Genomic DNA, 18,389 nt, shown 5'->3' with positions numbered 1-18,389 from the left:
TCATGCTGAGTGAAATGCTTTGACTGTCTGGAAGTTATTTCTTTACTATTATGGACACCAAAGATTTCACAGAACTGAGTGCAGTGAGTTCCTCGCTCACACATTTCAATACATTCCTTGTACTACAGGGTCCCTTTTTGTGTCCCATAATGCTTCCACGTAGAGCGACCATGTCCAACAATATTTTTTCTCACCTACTTACTACCTTTTTAGAAAACTGGCTCAGATAGGTAGGGAATTGATGGGTCTGAGTTTGGTCACCCATGACCCAAAAACTCACAAGTACAGACAGATAAAATATGCCATAATTAAAACATGGTTTCACAAAAAATATATATATAAATAAATAAAAAAATAAAAAATTAATCTTTCTGAAAGATTTACATAACGGGTGTGTAAAAACTCAGTTTCTATACCCAGAAATACCCTAGATAATTCAGGAAAAAGGCAATCCAACTGTACTACATGGTGAGAAAACATTTAAGTATAGGCCAGATTTTCTCCATCTCTCAGGATTATGCTCTGCCATTCTGCCACTGTACGATCCACTCAAACAGCTCCCTATATTTTTCATGCACTCAAACAAAATCAACCCTCAAGACTCCCATTCATCACAGGACTCTTCCAGGTTCACCTTTCAATACGGCCATCTCAGAAATCATTGTCTGATAGGAGCTGTAGGGAATGCAGCAGGGCAGCCTGTTAACTAGCATTCTACTCCTGAACTATCTCATCCACAGTGTGACCTTCCTCTCCTCACGTGCTGCAGTTTCCCCAGACCCAGTACACCCACCTGGAACACCAACCCTCCTTTCTGAAGGACTGGAATTAGGCATCTGCACTGTCATTAACCCCAAAATTTAATCTTCCACACCATACCCCTGCATTTACCCTAGCTAGCAGCATGTCACAACCACATTTTCCCCAAACTGAAACTGCGCCCAGTCTCAACTAAGTAAATAAAATAGTGTAGGGTGACATGAAGTAACCTCTTCACAGGTACTCACTTTGAAACATGCTCGTATCACCAGCATATTCCTTGACACAATGGGTAGAATTTAGCCATTCACATAAATAAACCAGTGTTCCCCTATATTCTTTTCTTGTGCTAAGATTGCAGGTTAGTTAGAGGAGAGGTGGACAAGAAACTGTTTTCCTAGGCTTCCAGGGGAATAAAAGTGCCCACCTCCTAGCCAAAGAGATCATGTACTAATCAACTCCACTGGCAGTTAGGGTGACCACTTAACACAGATCAACAGAAAAATCAAATGCAAGACCTTGTCATCTGCACCAAAGGCAATACAGAGAACAAACCTTTAGGAAGAGAGGAAGAAAGTCCAGCAGCCTTCTCTGTTGCTCCTCTGGGATGAGAAATGGAGCCGCCTGCTCATATTCTACAAACTGTCTGCCTAGAGTCTCCCACTGGAGCGTATGACTCTGGGGCAGCTCGTCCTTGCTGTGCACAGGCTGTCCCAGTGCTTCTGCTTTGTCTATATCACCAGGGCTTTGCTCCTGCTGTTCTGCTTTTCCAGGTGAATCCTCCAGCTGCCCCATGTGTTCAGTTGCTTTGTCCATGCTGAAATCAGAAATTAAGTTAAAGATACTGTGTTATTTACAGCTGTCATCAACCCATACCACCCCATTGTCCTGTCAAACCAAACATTGACAGTCTTAGCTATTGGAGTTGGGAAGCTTATAGGCTTGCTGCCACTGATTCTTTTCCACTTCTAATGGCTAAGCGCTCTGCTCCTGGAAAACAGTATTCCTACCTTGCAAACATATGCATGCATGTTTCATAAGAGAGAGCTCTTTGATTTTCTACACAACTCATCTGGGCTTTGGAAGGACAAAATGATAAACCAGGCAGGAAATCTGGATTCTAGCCCCAGCTTTAACAGAGTCAGATTTTCTCGTATCTTCTGTTGCCTCAACTATAAAAGAAAAATCATAACTATTACCATCATCAGATTTACAACAGACGAATACTATTCAAGATCCAGGTTATATATTTCATTAAGTGTGAATGCTAAACTAAGCTGTGTGTCTGATGCATCCCCCACCTACAGCAGGGATGAAACACCAGCTGGGAACACTGGTTGTTCATTAAATTTGACCTACAATTGGTCCATCTTGTGCTGTAGGTAAAGGAATCCCTCTAATAACCTTATCTCAACCCCAAGTCCTCTCATCTATCTTCCAGTTCTGTTTTTACCCATAGTCTTTTGGGAGGTCACTGATTCAGCCTTGAACCCACAGCAACTCTACACCTTTGTCAGAGCTTTCTGTGAGCTCACCCCGCTACCCAGAGCTGTCACAACCTTTTATGTTTGTGTGAGGGGAAGTTAGGCTTCTCCAGCTTCAATCAAAATCAGCCATATACTGTGTGGTGTTTAGGACATTGACTGCTCAAAATTGAGGGATATGACACAAACTATTACAGCATGAGGAGGCAGCTAGGCAGCTGTCAGCAAGAGGAACAGGCTCCATTGCTTTACTTGACAAATTGATTATCTTTTAAGAGCCTAGAAGAATCTTTAACCAATCATTAACACTCTCTCAAAGAAAAACAGCATACACCTTTTCCTAGGAGATAGGTTCTCTATGTATAGTGGCTTTTTGCTTACCACTGTAGATTGTCAATAAAAAATGACAAAAGCAATGTAATTCAAAAACAGTTCTCCTGCATTGTCCATTTATACACCCCTTGAAATAAAAATAGACTCTTATTAGCCTTGTTTAGAAATTATGAGCCAACAGTGATAGTATATTTGGGATTCTCTTCCTTAGCCATCAATCAGCTACACAGCTTGCTTGCTGCTTGCACTCTGCCCACTCCAAGCCAGATGAACCTGTTTCACTTCCACACACATGCAGCAGCTCTGAGCTGCAGAGATGAAGAAGGTGACACTATCTTGTCACTGGGCAGCACAGCACCTGCAGCAGGGTGATGGTCCCAGAAGACACCTATGCTTGGATCCAAATGCTGATCCTTCACAGTACAGAGAAGGGTAACTACCATAGCCCATACACCATCCTTCACTAGGAGATGGAGGGTCTACGAGATTTTAATCAGTCTCCAAGGGTATTAATCTGGAGCTTCCAACCTCAAGAACAGTTTGTTTTACTGCTGCTGTTTTTCTTAATTGTCTGTGTCAATACAACACAGTTCTGCAAGCAGAAAAAGTATGATGACTGTGCCGGCACTGAGTAAACAGGAAGACACTGTTCCTCATGACTGTGTGGGAGAGACATTTGTCATATGTTATCCTTTGCCTTTGTATAGGATTTCAGCCCACTTCAGTCATCGCAAAGCTGTACCATTTACTGAAAAAGCCTAGGTGCTGTTCTAGGAGTCAGTGATAGCATAGTTCAGTCACTTTTTCAAGGAGGCTGCTCTCACATCCCCAATGACACCATCCTCTTTCCTAAGGGAAGTATCTTGCTGTGGAAACTACTGTGCTAAACCTGAAACAATGCTAAGGAACAAATTACCCACACTCCTACTGTCTAGATTTACCTTGATCATTTGTATAAGCTCAAAATCCATGACAGAGGCAGACATTTTACAGATGGTGAAACTGAGGCACAGAAGTGAAATGCAGTGCCTACAGTGACCTCAGAAGGCCATCAACTGAGCAATCAGTGGCACAGCTTGAACAGAGGCAAAAGTAGTTACCAATTTTCTCTTTCTATGCATAATTTACTTTGCAGGCTTTCTTGCTGATTTCACAGCAAAGACAAGCAGGGCTGGTCATTCAAAACATTTTCAGACTATAAAGCTATGTAATGGCAAAATGAGGGTCACAATTTGCCTCCTTATTTACTCCAACTGTTCAGACTACAAGAGGCACATTAAACTAAACATCAGACCCCTAGTGTTAGTCTGTTTTCTCCACTTGCACTTTCTACTTTGCATGTCCTGCCTCCTAATAGCGTTTGCTTGGATCTACAGTTTCATTTGGTCTTCTAAATCCTTTGTGTTTTCTATTCCTCTTGGAGGAAAATTGTTCTTCTGGACCCATCAACATATCACAGGACTTGGGATTCACATATCTGTGGTACTAAGAATAACTTAGATATTTTGAGAAGGTCTAATCTGTTGACTCTCTGCTACATCCAACCATTTCTACTGATCCTCATCTTAAATCTTAAAATTGCCTATTTCAGTTTTGGTTATGTTATAAATACCACAATAATAGAAAAAGTGAAGTTTACATACTAATGAGTAACAAAAAAAAGACCCAAAAGTGAAAATATATAAAAGAAACATAATGCTATCATTCAGAAAGTGGTGTCAGGTAACAGAGAGGAAGTTGAACTTACTCATGTATTTTCCCTTTTGGTCTAAATGAATATTGTATGAAATCACACTACACTGTGGTTATGCCTTTTCAGACTGATAGGATAAAAGGAAAGAAAGGCTTGACCAAAGCTGGTAGAGAGATAATGTTGATATTAAAAGCTTAATGGCTGAACAAGCATGATTTTTGTAAAGACTCATTTTTACTTCAGCATTACTTATATTTACCTTGGGTTTTGTCTCTGCCAGAAATCTAAAGAATAATCCCATAGTGCTACAAAAATCCCAAATTGCACCAAATCAAGAAGTATCTTTAAACATTAAAAAATATTTGTTATCTGAGAAGGGTCTCACACTAGGACAGTTAAGCAAAACACAGTGAGACCTGATACCAAATTTCAGAGTTTGGTCCACTTTTTATAGTAAGTGTCTGAAAATAAATAAATAAATAAATAAATGGTAATTTAAAACCCTGGACCCTGGTAACAGTCAGAAATGCACAGCTCACAGCGTCCCAAAAATCTCCTCCTTGGCAGCCAAGATATGCCTGTTCATTAAACAGTCATGCCAGTCAAATATTTGAAATGCTTAAAACAAGGATTTCTGTACCTCCCAGGTAAAGTAACATCAGAAGGCTCTCTGATGTTATATGATCCAAGCAGTGGAAGGCATCTCCTTTCTTGTATGAACTGGTTTATCCCACAAATTCTAGTTGACCCTGAATTCAGCCGCAACCTCCTTTTTTGTGGCTCACACTATTCTGTCCTTACAGGCACCAACAACAGTTCCTCAGAAACAGAACACTGTGCCAGACTGTCTATCTACTATTTTACCTCTGTCCCTCAATCTACCATTTTCCTATCCATCATTGCCAGGTCCTTTTAATTGTAATTTTATCTCCTTCCTTGGGAAGTAATTCACTCTTCATAAATTTTGGCACAGTATTTCATACAATGGGGGGCCTAATCTGATTGATGACTTGAACCAAGCACTGTCAAAAAGTAATATACAAACGGGTTTTAAAATACTTGTCAGCTTAGAGAAAGTTGAAAGCTGTTCAAAGAACAAGCTGTATTTCAGTAGCACACAGTCCTTACTTTTTCAGCAATAGGTATCATTTCAGCTTGTTTCAAGAAGGTATGACACTATTGCTGCCAAAGGAATTTCCTTAATTTATGCTAGAATGTAATTTGCTTAAGCTTATTTTTAGTTTTGAGTATATTAAGTTGTAAAAGGCCTTTCTGTGCAGTACAACCTCTCAAAATCTTTATTTGGGTCTCAAACACGTAACAGCATTTATCTTTACTTTTGTTTGAAGAGCACTTCCATGCAGTTCAAAAGTGGATACAAAACTGACTTAAGCCCTCTCTCATGTACCCACTCTTCATTTTTTCTCCTTTAAAAAAAGTAGCTTCTGAATATCTAGTTGGAAGTATTTTCTTCTCTGACTTGCATATGCCACTAATGAAGTCAAAAGAAAAGAAGCCCAGATACCAAAAAGATTACTTTTAAGGTATTGTCTTCCTGGCAGGGAAGCAAATGCTCCCCAGCCCAAGAGTAAACAGAATATTCCCGGTTAGTCACAGACAAAATAGTTGTACAAACTCAAAAGAATAAGACCAGGGTAATTATCTCAAAATGGCAGCTCATTGATAAGGACCGACTCTAATGAGTTTCCACTAGCAGCAGCAATAGATAAACCCTATTGTCATTCCTAGAATAAAAGATACAAGCAGACAGCTCTGCTCCTTTTTCCTCCTTGTGCTGCCGTTCAGGGTGAGCTTTGACTGAAGCTTTTGCTGTTTGAAAATGATCCTACCACAACAAACCAATTGCAGATCATGCTGCAGATCCCTTCAACAGCTAAAACTGTTTCTTCCCCTTTCACAGAAAAATCTCTTGACATACCTGGGCTCCTGGATTCAGCAGCTCCTCCTGCAGTCAACAACTACATCCAGAGAACTGAGCTTTGTTGCTTCTGTCTTATTATGCATCTTGGTGCATGCAGCAGCTCCCACTCTGCTCTTTAAACTTTCCACTGTGAATCACTTGATTAGCTGCTGCACTTATTTCCTGAAGAAAGCAGAAGTGGAAAAGAGCAAATGAACCACGTGTTCAGGACCCACCAAGCTCCCAAAGCAACACAATTCAGTTGATGCACAAACCTGGCAGGCATTGCATTCCTCTGTCTGGATAAAGAGTAACCAGTTATTCCCCCTCCTCCCCCTCCCCCCCCCCTCCCCCAATACCATATTCACAATGAAGAGTGTGTCTGAATGGGGGTGGTCTTAATTTTGTTTCTAAGTTTAAGGTTTTACCAAACCACTACAGGAATACAGCATCACAAAGCTCACACTCTGTGCAACATATGCAAAAAGTACTGTCAACAACTGGAGTCCTTCCTCAAATGCAGTACCCTTAAAATAAATATACTTGAACACTGAGGTAAATATTCAAGCCCTTGACTTCTCTACTAAAATGGCTAAGGCAGCTAGTCAAAGAGGCAAATGAGCACTGTAAACTGCACTGACAACAAAGAAGTCTTGATTAGCCATGGGGTGGGATAAGACTACTTCTCAGTTGTCTTTTTGCTTTTTTTGTTCTTCCCAATGACATACCTCAAAGGCTTTATAACTGTTTTTTAAGAGGAGGGGATGTAAACATTTTTTACAGAGGAAAAATAAGAATGTTTTAAACTGTTTCTCCCAGAAAATTTTACTGTGACCTTGAGCATTAGTGGGATTGTGGCATTACAGAAACTGAAATCTAAGGGGATTTTCCTCTATATTGTTAAAGTCACCAGTATTCTGTTAGTGTCTACTTCTCTCAAATGCCTGAAAAATTATTCAGGAGGAAGAACAATTTTCTCTTCCAGCTAAACTACAGCAGCACCCAGGCTGCTGGTTCCAATGGTAGAAGCACCAGGTCCTGAAAGGTCTGATTTCACTGTTGGACAGGGTTAGGTTATGAGAACAACAGGAAAGTGATTGCCTGTATAACATGGGGACCTCCATTAATGCAGTGATGTTTCTAGCACACAACAGTCCCAGTAGATTGTTCTCAATCTCCTTGTGTGACACAAGGTTGCCCTTGGAGCCACCTGCACACAGGGGTGTCTCCAGTGAATGTGACATTGGGCTACTGGAAAGCTAAGCTGAGAGCTGCACACACAGGCTTCCAGGCAGCTCTGAGTACATGCAGAGCACAAGCCCACGCAGCCTGCATTGGCTGTGCCAACGTATCCACTGTTTTCCTGCCTTTAGGCTGTTCACATATTAGCCAATACTTTCCCAGTTGCAATCTAGCCCAAACCAGTGGTGATGAATGACAAGCACAGAGACACTGAAGAGAATATTAATACCATCCAAGAGAGAACATTGTTTTCCCCTTTCTAGTTTAGAAGAAGCCTAAATGTTACCACTGCTACTCCATTTCCCCTTTCATTGTCAGTTTACAATCGTGAAATGAGATCATTTGCAGCAGTGCCTCCATGCTGTTCGATCAGAGAGCTTTATTTCCCAGGAGCCTTCTCCTATCTAGTGGTGCCCTCTCCATGGATGCTCTCAGGACACAAGCAGCCACATAGTCATTAGGTAGATTTCTATCTCACGCAGCATAGGAATCATCATTTCTTTTTTATTTTGCACTATCTGCTGATGGGGCTGAAAGTGGAGAGTTACAACACGCCCTCCTGTTCCATCTCTGCTTCACTGGAGCAGAACAGCTGTAACCAAATTATCTGTAGTAAAAATAACTCAAGAAATAAAGACAAGCTAATAGCTAATGTAGTAGGTCACGGCACCACAACTTCCCTTGTCAGTTTGGACCATTTACATTTATACCCCCTTGCACCATGCCTTCACCCACAAGGAAGAAGAGGAACTACCTTTCTTAAGCCTTCCCTCTGTCCAGTTGATCTGATCCAGAATTAGTACGCTTTGGGAGACAGACAGGTAGATATAAGGACATTCTTTTTCAAGAAGTTCTGCACTTCACACCCAGCACTGTCAAGAAAGTCACCTAGATAACAGCTTCTGCACACACGTACAAGCACCGAAGTCTGTATAATCCGGGACGGCCTCACAAGACCAAATTCTCTCTGAACATTTCCTGAGCCCATTCAGCATGCCAGAAAGCAGGCCTCTCAGTTCTACAAAAAGGAACAGTTAGCTGTATTAAAACAGACCCCCCCAAAAAGCTTTTCTTTACAAAAGGAATCTCCCCTGGCTGTCATCCTAACACTGCTAGCTCCTTCCTATCATATACCTTCGCAGTAACACTAAGCAGCACTGGGTGATCTGAGGCAAAGGTCTGTGGATAACTACCAGACCCACCTGTCTTAGAGCACCAAATAACATCCCTTACACCAATTCACATGAAACTTTTCTTCACTATTCCTGCCTCCAAACACAAGAGGAAAAACCCTGTTCCATGCCTGTGCAGTACATGCAACATTTTCTGCTTCGCATTCACAACCTTCAATCAAGAAAAAGCGTGGGTTAGACTCATGCCTTTCAACACTGAAGTGTCCAAAAGTTGGGCCAGCTGCAGGTTTTTTCACCCTTTGCCTTTCCTGCTAAGACATTGCTCCATTTCATTTTCCTCTCCTCTCTTCAGTGGCAGAAGATGTCAGTGAGACCACAGAGAAAGGTAACACACAAAAAAAGCAAACCCAGAGACAACCAAAAGCCTGGGAGGCCTTGGGTGGTAGCTGCCATGCAGCAGGAGACGACCGGAGCCGTGGAGAAGGAGGCTGCCCCTCAGGCTTGCCCACTGCAGCACACAGTCGGGCCTGAGGGGACCTGTGGCTGCAAGCAGCGCTACCAGCCCTGAGGAAATCAGCAGGGCCATGCTACACAGACAGTAGTTTGCATATTTGTGTGCCTGCACGGGTAGCTGAAGTTCAGGATCCAGGTAAATGGAGCTAATGCTGATGAAGCCATAAAGGCGGTAGCAACGTGTTGCTGCCAGGCAGCTGTCCTCTGCATGTGGCCACCCTGCACCCCTCTGAGCTGAGCACACTTGCTTTGAGTTCGGAGGTGCCGCTACACCACTAACTACACTGACACCATGATGATCAGAAGCAGCAACTTGCTGAAGTAATGCTCCAGACTCCTCTCACAAAAAGTGTCCATTTTCTTCCCTAGACATCTAGGGGCTCCATGAGCCACCCTCTGGGCCTCCCACCACACAGGCTGGATCTTGGCAGCAATAAGATTTGGAGTGGTGGTGTTGTGACATGGATAATATCCACAACATGGATATGAAATATATGAAATTCTGTTGTTTCAAAGGGTTTCACTGGTAATTGGTACAAAATTCCCTCCATCAACAAGAGTCCTTAAATCAAACTGTGATGTTTATATGTTTTTGTTTCAACAAGAATGAACCAAAGTAAATCCAATAGGCTGGGTCTTATATGTCAGACTAGAGTAGTGGTTTTCAGTCTTTTTCAAGTTGTGAAATTCTGAAGTAGTTTCCTATGAACCTTTACAGAAAAAGTTCAAGGCTGCTGCTTTTAAATTCCCCCTTTTCTTAGTTATTTTTTGTGTCTTCTTTAAAAGGAGTCAGGAATGGTCAGGAAGGAAATATCAGTGGACTATAAGCACAGAAATACAAATTGAAACTCTAATATTTTATTCCTGTCCTTAACTATATACCACCAAAATTATTCCAGCTATTCTAGTTAGTAAAACAATAGCAACTTCTAAAGAAAAAAAAAAAAAAAAAAAAAGAAAAGTAAACCCAGCCACATTTAGAAAATATTTTGTAACAAAAAGTTAAAACCTTTTTTTTTTTTTTCCAGAAGAAAAAAGGATCAAATCTGAAAGTTCCTCTGGAAGTTGCTATTTACACTAAATGCCACCTACTGACCAGAAATACATTGTGCATGAAAATTTTTAAGGTGGCTTGGCTAAACACATGATATTCACACTGGAAGGCATGCATATTCATCTACTGAGATCGAGGAAGTTGAAAGCCTAATGAACGTATAACGGCATACCATTTCCCCCCTTCCTGTACCTCAGATCAACATTCTACTACATGATACAAAGAAATTCATTGTTTTCAGGAGTATTTGAATTAATGGATCATGATGCAGACATTCTGCAGTAAAACATCTACAAAATATAAAGGTAGACTTGAACACACAGCACTCATCAGAAAACAACACTCTCAGACAAAAGCACAAGATATAATTACATAAACATATTGACCAAGAGCTTCTTTCCAGGAAGATTTACTTATTTGGAGAATCAGCACCAAAACCTCTAACGAACACCATTTTCTCAAAGTCTTAGAAATATTTTCTTCCTTTTTAATACCCCCATTTGCTCTCAAGCAAGGATTTTTAGCTTGCACAGCCTGCAGTAACTCTTTATTGTCAGAAGAAATAGGGAGCCTGCAGTTCAGGCTAAACCAATTAAACAAAATCCGTGCAAAGCATATGTGAAAGCAGACATTTTACATCTCTGATGTATCCCCTACTAACAACCTTTTTTTTCTTTTTAGCTCCCAGTTCTATTTATAAACTCCTGCTCCTGACCTTGCTCTCCTGTAAGCTGCACTCCCAGAGGGACTCTGCATATATCCAGGAAGGCAGCTATCCCACAGCAATAACTACTCAGGTACCTTCAAATAACTAATAAGCATGCTTAACAAGCCCTCAGACCCTATTCATGGGCAAACCTGGCTTTTCTACATTCTTCTAGCTCTCTGAACTAGACTCATGTACCTTCTCCACTTTTTACTTAGTGTTAGTATTAGTATTTGCAGAACACTGCAATTGTACCCGATTGCTAGATTTCACTGTCATAAAAAATTTTGGGCAGAAATAATGAGGACAAACTGATACAAGCAGTAGGTTTGCTATCTGATATTCCTTTGCTAAAAACAATTCTTGAAACTGAGTAGGTCCTTGGGAACTGTTTTCATCTTTTCCTAGGAAAGGACTGCTTTTAGGGTGTTCAGATGATTGTTCTAGGCTAGTAAATAATAGGGGAAAACAAACAAACAAACAAACAAAAAAACTCTGTTTATCTTACAGCCAGACACATTAATAGTTTCTTTTCTGCTAGGAGCTTAACCTATAAGAATACATAAAATTGCTGCTGCTGCTCAGGAAAAAAAAAAAAAAAAAAAAAAAAAATAGAACTGAAATTAAACCCTCATGCTGAACATATCAAAATACTTTGTTAAAGAGAAAAGTTGAACAATAAAAAACTCATCATTAGCTGCACAATCACTTGTCAGCTTAGTGTATTCAGACCTTGAAAGTACAGCTTACAAATTTGCAGCAGAGGCTGCTACCACATGTGGTAGAGGAGGAACTGGTAAAATCAGTTACCTTGCAGAGAGGCTCACCACAAAAAGGAAGTGCATCAGGCTCCTCAGCAGCTGCTTGTTAGATAGGAATCCCTTTTGCTGCACTGCTATCCCAGGGCTGGAGAGCAGTGGCTCAGAACTGACAACCCATAAAATTATTTCTGGATGTCTGTGTGTTAGGATGCCAGTCCAGACACTGGGTCTTGCGATGCCTCTGCTTGAAGTTATTGCCTCTTTGTGAGCAGATGGATGTGAATGGATGCTCACATGGAGGTCTAAGAAGACTTACTCAGTATTTAGGGTTTTTAAGCTGCACAAAAAGAGACCAGTCTTGAAGTGAAACTGAAACCATTGTTTTGTAGCTCAGTCAATCACTACAACAAGCTTAAAGGGAAGCGTAGTTGCCTTATGAAGGAAGCAGAAAGTTCTTTGGTCTACCTCATGAGAGTGTGGGATAAACATGCATTCAGAGTGTAATCTACAAGGTTTATGTCTCCATCATGTCAATTACATAGCAACAAACTAGTACCAGAGCCTATGCTCAGAGCAGTGAGAGAGTTACCAGCATCTTTACAAAAAAAAAAAAAAAAAAAAGTCAGTCCCACGGCTTGTGTTTCATTCTCCACGGTTGGAGATGTAGCTCAGAGGTGGAACTCATCTGAAGAGCCTTCCTGAATGCACAGATAACAAGCGTATGATTAAATATTTCATGTGGTCAGGCCAGGCTCTAGTGGTAATTTTTCTTTCTATTTGAAATCATTTCCATTGAACTTTTATATTTCTTTTATTTCTTAATTGTTGCTTAAGTGAGAAAAGAATAAAGATGAAAAATTCACCCTGTCTTTCCCCCATACAAGCATGCCTCTAAGAGATATTCAGAGCTCTTCCTTTACCACGCAGCTATTCTATCCATGCAGACCACAAATATGAAACTATACCTTGCAGCCTTTTAGCCCCCACCCCAGCTCCAGACATTACCTGTTTGCTGTGTCTCAGAGGTAGCATCAGCAGCCTGCATTCAGAGCATTTCATGTGTTGGCACCTTCGCCTCCAAGTGTCACCAGGTGGCAGCACAGCAGAAGGGCTCTCGAGGTCTGATGCCACAGAAAGCCTAGAAATCATGCAAAGCTGCAAGTAGGCAGTTCGTTCTCATGTTATAATTGTAGCTCCCATAGGTTTTCCTCAGTCCGTCTTAAATAAGGAGATAGGAGAGTACATCATAGAACAAAATATTATGACTTTCGTTCCTGTATATACTTTCAGCAATTTAAACTTTTATAGAATTACATTTCGAGCTTCTGGAATGGACATATTTTGGTTGGGCACCCAGCAGAGAAGCCACTTGGAACACAGTGGTCTGTTTTGACCCTCCCATTCTAGGGGCACAGAAGCTGTCAGCATGCAGCAGAGCAGATAAAGGATTATGAACAAAGAATGGAGCTTGATGTGGGTAGGAAATTGCTTGTAAACTTGGTCAACTTGTTTGGTCAACTTGGCAAATAGTTTCAAAAAAAAATATATCAGGGACATGTAAAGGAAAATTTTTTTTCCTATTATTATTATTTATTTTTATTTTTTCCCCAATACTTTTGGAGCAAACCTAGTCGACATTGTTTTGAAAAGGCAACTTGCATTTAAACGTTGAACAAAAATGTAAGTAAGGTGATTAAATGTAAGAAAGATGCTGATTAAAGCATCACAAACAAAACAAACAAACAAAAAGAATATCCAGAGACAAATGTCATTTGGGGGGTGTTAAATCATAGTCACACTTTTGGGAGGTTATTTTGTTGTTCTTAAAGAAAAAAAAATCCTATTCACACAGTTCTATTTCTATAAATCCAATAATATTTTTTTTTCAGCGTTATTACTTTCCAAGCTGTAAATTCCCTGCAGTAACACTAGCTTAGGAACTGTCTTCATAAGGATTTAGAACCTTTTTTTTTTTTTTGGTGCTGCAGTATTTCTGATATTCAATTGTGGTATCTCTCTGCAGACTCAGTACACTGCAGCTGCTGAGAGTCTGTAAACATGGACAACCTGCACATGAGATCATATTTGAGAAGGTATTTGTGTAAATACACAGCTGGGTAGTTCAAATAGGCATGTTCCATATATTGATATTGGGGAAGAGAAAGGAAGGATGTAAATGTCATCTTCCAGGAAACGGGAATCATTGAAAAGCTGGTGTTGATTATCAAAATTAAGAGCACTTTTATTAGGATTGTATCTGCTTTAAACTGAATGCTGATTTTATAAGAACATGACCACTAAATGATTGTTCCCCCATGGAAATGCTGGTATTATTATTTAAAAAACAAAAATGTGTTTCACGTTTTCCAGTTACATTTTGATCCAAACGAATTTACAGGAAAAAAAAATTCAGGTCACAGTTTTGCTTAGTAAGTAAAACTACTTGTTTTAAATCTATTTTATAGTGCATTTTATTTCCATACATCTCTACAAAATTATCATCTGAGTGGTCATTATTATAATCTCTATTTTACAGGCTGGAAAACAGAGACATTAATAACTGAAGTGACATAACCAGGGCCAGGTTGCCACCCAGTGACAGAGCCAAAGAAACTATCTGGCCTCCGAGACCCAAGTCCAGAAGTCATTAATATTTACAATTCAATTTTGATTTAGTTATTTTCTCTCCTTCTGCTTTTTTTTTTTTTTTTTTTGAAATAGAAAAAAATTGTCAGTGTTAAAATAACATCACTTCTGAAATTTTTAACTCCCATCATTTTTCACCTAACCTCCAGTTTTAACCCTAGTTTCATTTTGCATCAGATCAGACTAAGTGAGTACAGTTTTTCCTGAGACAGCAGGAAGAGACATATTTCTGAAGATGCCAGCCTCAGTCCCCAGTGTCTAAAATATGCATGCACTGCTCTTTGGCTCTTGCCACTAAAAGAAATAATCCATTCTGCAACAATAGCATTTAACATTTAAATAATGCATTTCTGTATTTCCTCTCTGAATAAAGGACCTCATTTCTCTTAGGCCTACAAATATAAGTGACTACCATGTTTCTGCTTTTTAATGCAGCTGATTCATGAGGTTCTGCAGCTCCTGACTAACGAGTGTATTCCTGTCACTGATCTCAAGTGTGCAGGGAAAATCTCGACACGTAGAGGAACAGGTGAGTGAGAAAAAAAAATACAGTAACCTCTCCAGACATGTCTGGGACTGTCAGAGCAATTCCAACAAATTTTCTTAGATTTGAGTGAGAGCAGGCTGATGTCAAGATACAACTGGAGGCCTGGCTGTATAGACAATACAATTAGAATTAGAGACCTGGGCTAGACAGCAGAGCTACCTAGGACTTAGACATACAGCTTCCTTTCACTATGAAGTTTGAGGCTCTATGCTTTGCTTACATAATACAAAATCCAAACAATATGATTTACTCCAATAATTTCTGATCCAGCAGGTCAGTTAAGCATGTATTTTGATGTAGGACAAGTGAGTAGTCTCTTATGGTTTCAGTTACGCTAATCCCATACTTCATGCTAAACTTAATTTCCTGATTCCAGTATAGCAAAACACTTAAGTTTAGGGAAATTCAGAATTAATTTCATAGAGAAATTCCAAGAAAAGACTCATCTATTTGAAAGAGGTAATGATGTGGGGAAGAACCTCAGCTGCTATTTACCTGATCTGACAGATGTGATTGCAGTAGCAGGTCTGCTAGACCTGTGATGATATGAGGGTGTCAGTGAAGCAAGGGTTAGAGAGAGAAGTAGCATTTTGCTAGACCAACAGGTATAGCAGCAAAAACCATCTTTCAGACAGGCTCACAAAAATGGGGGAGAAAAGGAAGCTCTGGAGGTTATCTAGGCCAGCCTTCTGGTTGGAACAGGCCTACTACCAAAACTAGCCTAGCCACCTTAAAAGCCTCTGAATACCTGCTTTCTTTGTATCCATCCCAGTATTTCACCATTGTCCTGGTGAAAAAGTTTTCTTAGTCTCCAAACTGAATTCCTAAGATAAAACCAGGCAGACATTGCTTTCCATTTTATTATCTGCCACTACCAAGAAGCTTTGAGTTACATGGTCTTTGAAAAAAACATTTAACTTGTTGTGGACTGATACTAGATCCCCCATTAGTCTCTCTGCCAGATTAAGCAAGCTTCAACATTTTCTTCCTTGTAGGTAGCGTACCCTGGCTCTCCAACAATCTGAGTAGCACTTGCTCAGAAGTTTTTACTGTATTTGTGTTGTTTATATTATTGTTGTTTATATTATTGTATTGACTTTATATATTGCTTTTATATTAATAATCTGTCTTGTCTGCCTCCAACATATGAAGGTACATCACAAAACAGAGTTGGAAATCTTTTTCACATAATTCAGAACTGTCTAGACTTTCTTTTGTTATATAATGACTTATCGGAAGTCAGAAATTTCTGTTAAAGATTTTCCTTCTCCTTAGTATATTACACCCCCTCAATATGGTCAGAGACCATTATGCTTATAGCAAGACCAGAAAAAGGGCACATCAACATCTTTGGTGTTTGTCAGCAGTAAACAAAAAAGAGGGAAAGAAAATACAAATTCAGGTTTTCTTTATCTACCATGAAGAATAACACAATTCTCTAACTGTGTTTGCATGTCACTTAAGCAAAATACCTAATACTCCTACCTGAGGGGCACACTTTCAAATTAAGTCAACTGGTTTTCAGGTATTTGCTACAGTAGCAGAAGAGGTCTTGTAGGGATATAAGCATTCAGCATGTTCATCACCGCAGAAAGAGGAAAAATTGAAGCCATCTTTGGCCATCAGCATTATGGCTGCTTGTTTAGTTTCTTCCCATACTCAGGTTTATGACAGCTGTATTACAGCCTTCTCTCAGGCAGTAGCTGCTGCTCTCTGGAGAAGCTCGTACAGCCTGAAATGAAAGATGAATGTTCTTGACCTACTTGTAGAATGAGACTAGATAGGAAGGAACACTGACTGCAAAAGATTGTTAAAGATACCCAAAAATTGCCTAGCTTCACTCTGCAAAACATTTAAAGTTATTCTTGTTTATAGTTTCCACTTTGTCCCACGTTTCTGATTGTATTTCTGTAAGATCATAATTCTGCCCTCTCTTAGTAGCCTAGAAGTGTTTGGCACGTTCATTGCCTCATCTGAAAAATATTACCTCTGGGAGACCCAAGATGCCATTAGGCTTACTTAAAATAAATAAATAAGTAAATAAAATAACCCAAACCTAAAGAAATTGCTCCATTTATGTTTTAGTTACAGATAATCCCTGAAGTTTTTTCTGAACTGTTGACTTTTTCCCCCACCACCACAAAAACACCCTTCAAGCTTTCAGTTGTTTCCAGAGCAGATCTAGAGCATCAACACAGCATCCTCCATCATGCATTATCCACTTACCTAGTACTAGAGGTCATTTTTAAAGGTCCACATATTTCTTGCTGTGTCTTCTAAGAGTGCCAATAAAAATGCTGATTACTGACAGCTGAAAGACTGGCAATGCTTTTCACCTGTAAAACCAGATGGCAGCATCCTCAAGAGGTTTTGATCACTTAGCCTGGAAGCAAAGGTCATATCAAATTGAAATTTCTTCTGGTCATTAGATACTTCAAACGATATCTATTTACTGCTCAATCTTTTTTAGCAAGAGAATTTCCACAGTTCCTATACACATATTTATTCCAGCTTGTCTTGCAAAGGCAATGCTGCTGCAATTATTGATCTGAAAATGCATACCAAAGTCCTTTCTTCTTTGGATCCTTTTCCATCAACTTCATTTTATACAGTAAGAGAACAAATTCTAACCAAATGAAGTTGCAATCTAAACAAACTGGATCTGGTTTTCAATGGTGCCAAAGTCCAGGGTGATTAGATCTTGGGCTTTGATCCAGACCCATCTTGCTGATGAGTAAAGAGAATGTATCAATCAGCTAGTTACAACAAGTCCTTGGCCTGCATATGGTAGCAGAAGATGAGGAGGAGGAAAGAAGGATATGCCATACAGTAATTGGTGGGTGACAGCATGCTGCACATGCAGCCTGGGGAAATAGAGATCCATTCAATGCCCCCCACACAGATTCAGCAACTTCACTGGCCCACGCACTCTTCCGTCGCAAGTACCCGACATGTTTCATAGCCTCTAGCCATCAGCCCTGGCGCCAGCAGATGAATCATATCTTCTATGAGTGTCCCCACTGCAATAACTTACTAACATTATCATCCACTGGATTTAGATAATGTTTGCCAATCCCAGGTCTCAAAACACTGCATGGAGGTGGATAGGGCCTGGGGCTCAGTGTCTTTCGTGTGACCAAGGGAAATGAGTCAGCATTAAGTCTGTAGGCTTCACCTCCACACTCTACTCAAGTTTTCTAACCCCTAGGCCATACCATTTGATATCATTATGTGCTTAACAATCAATGGTAAACACTTGTGACATACAGAATGTTTTTTCCACATTCCAAAGAGGTGACAGATAATTAAGGAACACATTTATTTTTAGATTCACACAAGAAGCAGATAATAACAGTTCTCTAGTCCTTGGTTAGTCAGCCAATTCCTATTTTCTCACCCTGTAGATGGTTACTGCTCTGTGACACACAATCTGTATCTAGACCAGTGATTTCCAGTAATAGGTACACACATAAATGTTGTTATCTCAAGCCATCAGGAAGGACCCTCTTGCCTCAGATCAGTCACAGTGGTCTTATTGTCTACAACCACATAGCTTCACTGGTCTTTTCAAGAAGCCTGGGGAACTGGTTCATCTTT

At 40.0% G+C, this 18,389-nt stretch overlaps 1 protein-coding gene across 1 annotated transcript in view; it reads right to left on the bottom strand.

Annotated features, from left to right (window-relative positions):
- Nucleotides 1-6,317, bottom strand: part of WDFY4 (WDFY family member 4) — a 129,541-nt gene extending 123,224 nt beyond the window's left edge. Inside the window, exons 1-2 of the mRNA XM_032191041.1 lie at nt 6,209-6,317; nt 1,315-1,576 (exon numbers count right to left, since the gene is read on the bottom strand). Coding sequence (XP_032046932.1) covers nt 1,315-1,575 — 261 coding nt within the window. The 5' untranslated portion in view covers nt 1,576; nt 6,209-6,317. The remainder of the gene's footprint in view (nt 1-1,314; nt 1,577-6,208) is intronic.
- Nucleotides 6,318-18,389: the final 12,072 nt, after the last annotated feature.

This window comes from Aythya fuligula, chromosome 7, assembly GCF_009819795.1.
Source record: "Aythya fuligula isolate bAytFul2 chromosome 7, bAytFul2.pri, whole genome shotgun sequence".
NCBI lineage: Eukaryota > Metazoa > Chordata > Aves > Anseriformes > Anatidae > Aythya > Aythya fuligula.
The sequence above is the reverse complement of the archived record's forward strand: the minus strand, read 5'-3'. Positions and strand labels throughout refer to the sequence as shown.